Below are 2,463 nucleotides of genomic sequence, written 5' to 3' on the forward strand. Positions count from 1 at the left end.
CCTCCCTCCAGCCGGGCAAAGACAGCATGTGGCTTCCTGTCCTGGTTGGTCTGCGGGTCGTCTTCGTCCCTCTCTTCATGCTTTGTAACGTCCAGCCCCGTTACTACCTCCCTTTGGTGTTCGGCCACGACGCCTGGTACATCATCTTCATGATCTTCTTCTCCTTCTCCAACGGATACCTGGCCAGTCTCTGCATGTGCTTCGGACCCAAGTAAGAACCACACATTCTTCACACAACCATTGTTTGAATCAAACAATGTTCCAAAGTCATCTAATTCATGGAAAGAAAGTGAATACTAATATAATGTAGAACTATTCCTGGGATGCCATACCTAACATTGTGTTTCATGGGGAACTCACTCCTTCCTAACGAATGTTGTCCCTCTGTTGTCTCTGTACAGGAAGGTCTCCCCGCATGAGGCGGAGACGGCCGGCGCCATCATGGCCTTCTTCTTGTCCCTCGGCTTGGCGCTGGGCGCTGCAGTCTCATTTGCTTTCCGGGCCATGATCTAAAAGATCTGCAGTCAAACCTACAGTAGATGTAGACTTAGATTAGACCACCCCGCCCTCAAACACTCTCCCCGTCTGAACCCGTCATGGAAGAGCCGTGCTTCTCTACAACAACCTCAGACTGAGTGGAGACCGCACGGCAGGTTAGAAGACTACAGGATCTCCAGTCTTCTTAAGTGTATAGTAGAGACTTGTCTCATATACCGTAGCCCTCTCGGCAACAATATAAGCTGAAACATGTCAACTGAATATTAGTTATCTCGATGCCATTGATCAAACGGGTTTCTTCTCTGTGATGGAATACTTCAGAGTGCAATTTAATAAGCAAATAGAAACCAAAAGTGTAGAGAAGTCCGTTGCACTGGACTCGTTGTGACAGCAGAAATTCTTCAATGTGTGTTTTAAGTTTCCCCGGATCCCCCAAATCTCGAGCCCAGTGTTAATGAAGACGTCCTGTACACGCAGTATCCTCAAGCCTCATTCATACGTATCATATGATATGATGGTGTGTACATAAAGTCTTAACAGATTTTTATTAATGAGGCTCTAAGATTTTGCTGTTCGGCTCATCTATATAAACCGATAAATTTAACCCATCAGTTTGTAAACTGATTTTTTTTTCATTTATTTATATGACTTCACTCTGGACATGTGCAGCTTTTTAACTTTGATCAAGCCAAATACATAAAAAATGGGAAAATTATGAATTTAGAAGGGAGATTACCATTATCCATGTGCCTTGTGTAAACCGCTTCGCTCCCACGATCTATTTGTCAATTTGGGTCAGTTGTATTTGTAAACTTCCTCATAACAAATGAGTAAATGTTCAAAGAATGTAAGGCAGGACTAAATCCTAAAGACCATGTTTCAATCAATCTGCTGAATATTCCTTGTCTTAGAGAGTGGTGTTTGGTTTGAGTCTTAGTTGAAGTACCAGTGTGGGTTTGTTACGTTTGTCTGAAAACAGAGGTCACGTTTTCTGTCTTGATTTTTCAACATGTTGAAGTTCTCACTGTTACTGTGTCTTCCTGATAAACAATGCAATATTGAACGCAGCAAAAAGAAAATATGCAGCCGTCAGTGACGTGATATGTTCTATTTGTGAGTGAGATTAGGAAACTTTTTAAATCTCATTCTTTCGCCTCCATGAGCCTTCGACTTTTCTCATTTAAACATGTTTTAATTGATAAGTTTTGTATCCAAATAGTTTTTAGTATGTTTTTATTTTTATTTTACGACTTGGCTCTCGCTGAGTTGCTGGTGTTATGAATGAGGAGGTAAAAGGCCTCGTGCCAATCAGTGTTATATTTCTTGTATTTTGGATGCTTTTGTTGTCCAAATATTACTCATAATTCCAGCTGTATATCCATTCTGCCTGTTTTTTTTGTTTTTTAAAAGCACATTGGTCAGTCATGGACCATTAAAAAGTTACTTATATTGCAGCTTCGAAAAGTTCTGTGATAAAATAAAACTGTATTTTTAAGAATCTGGCTCCTTCTGTTGGTCATTTGTGGAAACACACTGCTTGACATTTCAGCAGCTGATTAGGTTCTAGATGATCTGGTATGAAGAAACTATTCATAAAGCATCTGGACACCAACGGCTCTTTAATTCACTTGAATGTACAGAATAAACTGGCAGCGTTTCTCAGCTGATCATACCCGCTGATCTTTCCCTTGTGCTGCGTCTGCATGTGACTGAGTAATGCAGTCAACGAAAAAACACCTCAGTGTTTGTCACGATAACTGCAGCATTTCTTGGCAATTTCTCAGCGATCCTTTATGAAACAAGGCCGTTGATTAGGCAAGTCTTAACTCAGGTAAAGCACTACTCACTGCTCTGAAATGGAAGACTAACTCAATGATAAATAAATAAATATATATAAAAAAACAGATTTCCCATTAGTTTCTCCATAGCGTCAACACATTTCTTAAAATAAACCCAAGTTAACTG

The 2,463-nt window shown here is 40.4% G+C and overlaps 1 protein-coding gene across 4 annotated transcripts in view; it reads left to right on the forward strand.

Moving 5' to 3' along the window:
• Positions 1-1,996, forward strand: part of LOC117960188 (equilibrative nucleoside transporter 1-like) — a 35,508-nt gene extending 33,512 nt beyond the window's left edge. For all 4 annotated transcript variants that reach the window (XM_034897885.1, XM_034897883.1, XM_034897882.1 and 1 more), the window contains exons 12-13: positions 12-211; positions 402-1,996. In XM_034897885.1, coding sequence (XP_034753776.1) covers positions 12-211; positions 402-513 — 312 coding nt within the window. In that variant the 3' untranslated portion in view covers positions 514-1,996. The remainder of the gene's footprint in view (positions 1-11; positions 212-401) is intronic.
• The last annotated feature ends 467 nt before the right edge of the window (positions 1,997-2,463 follow it).

Source organism: Etheostoma cragini, chromosome 17 (assembly GCF_013103735.1).
Source record: "Etheostoma cragini isolate CJK2018 chromosome 17, CSU_Ecrag_1.0, whole genome shotgun sequence".
NCBI lineage: Eukaryota > Metazoa > Chordata > Actinopteri > Perciformes > Percidae > Etheostoma > Etheostoma cragini.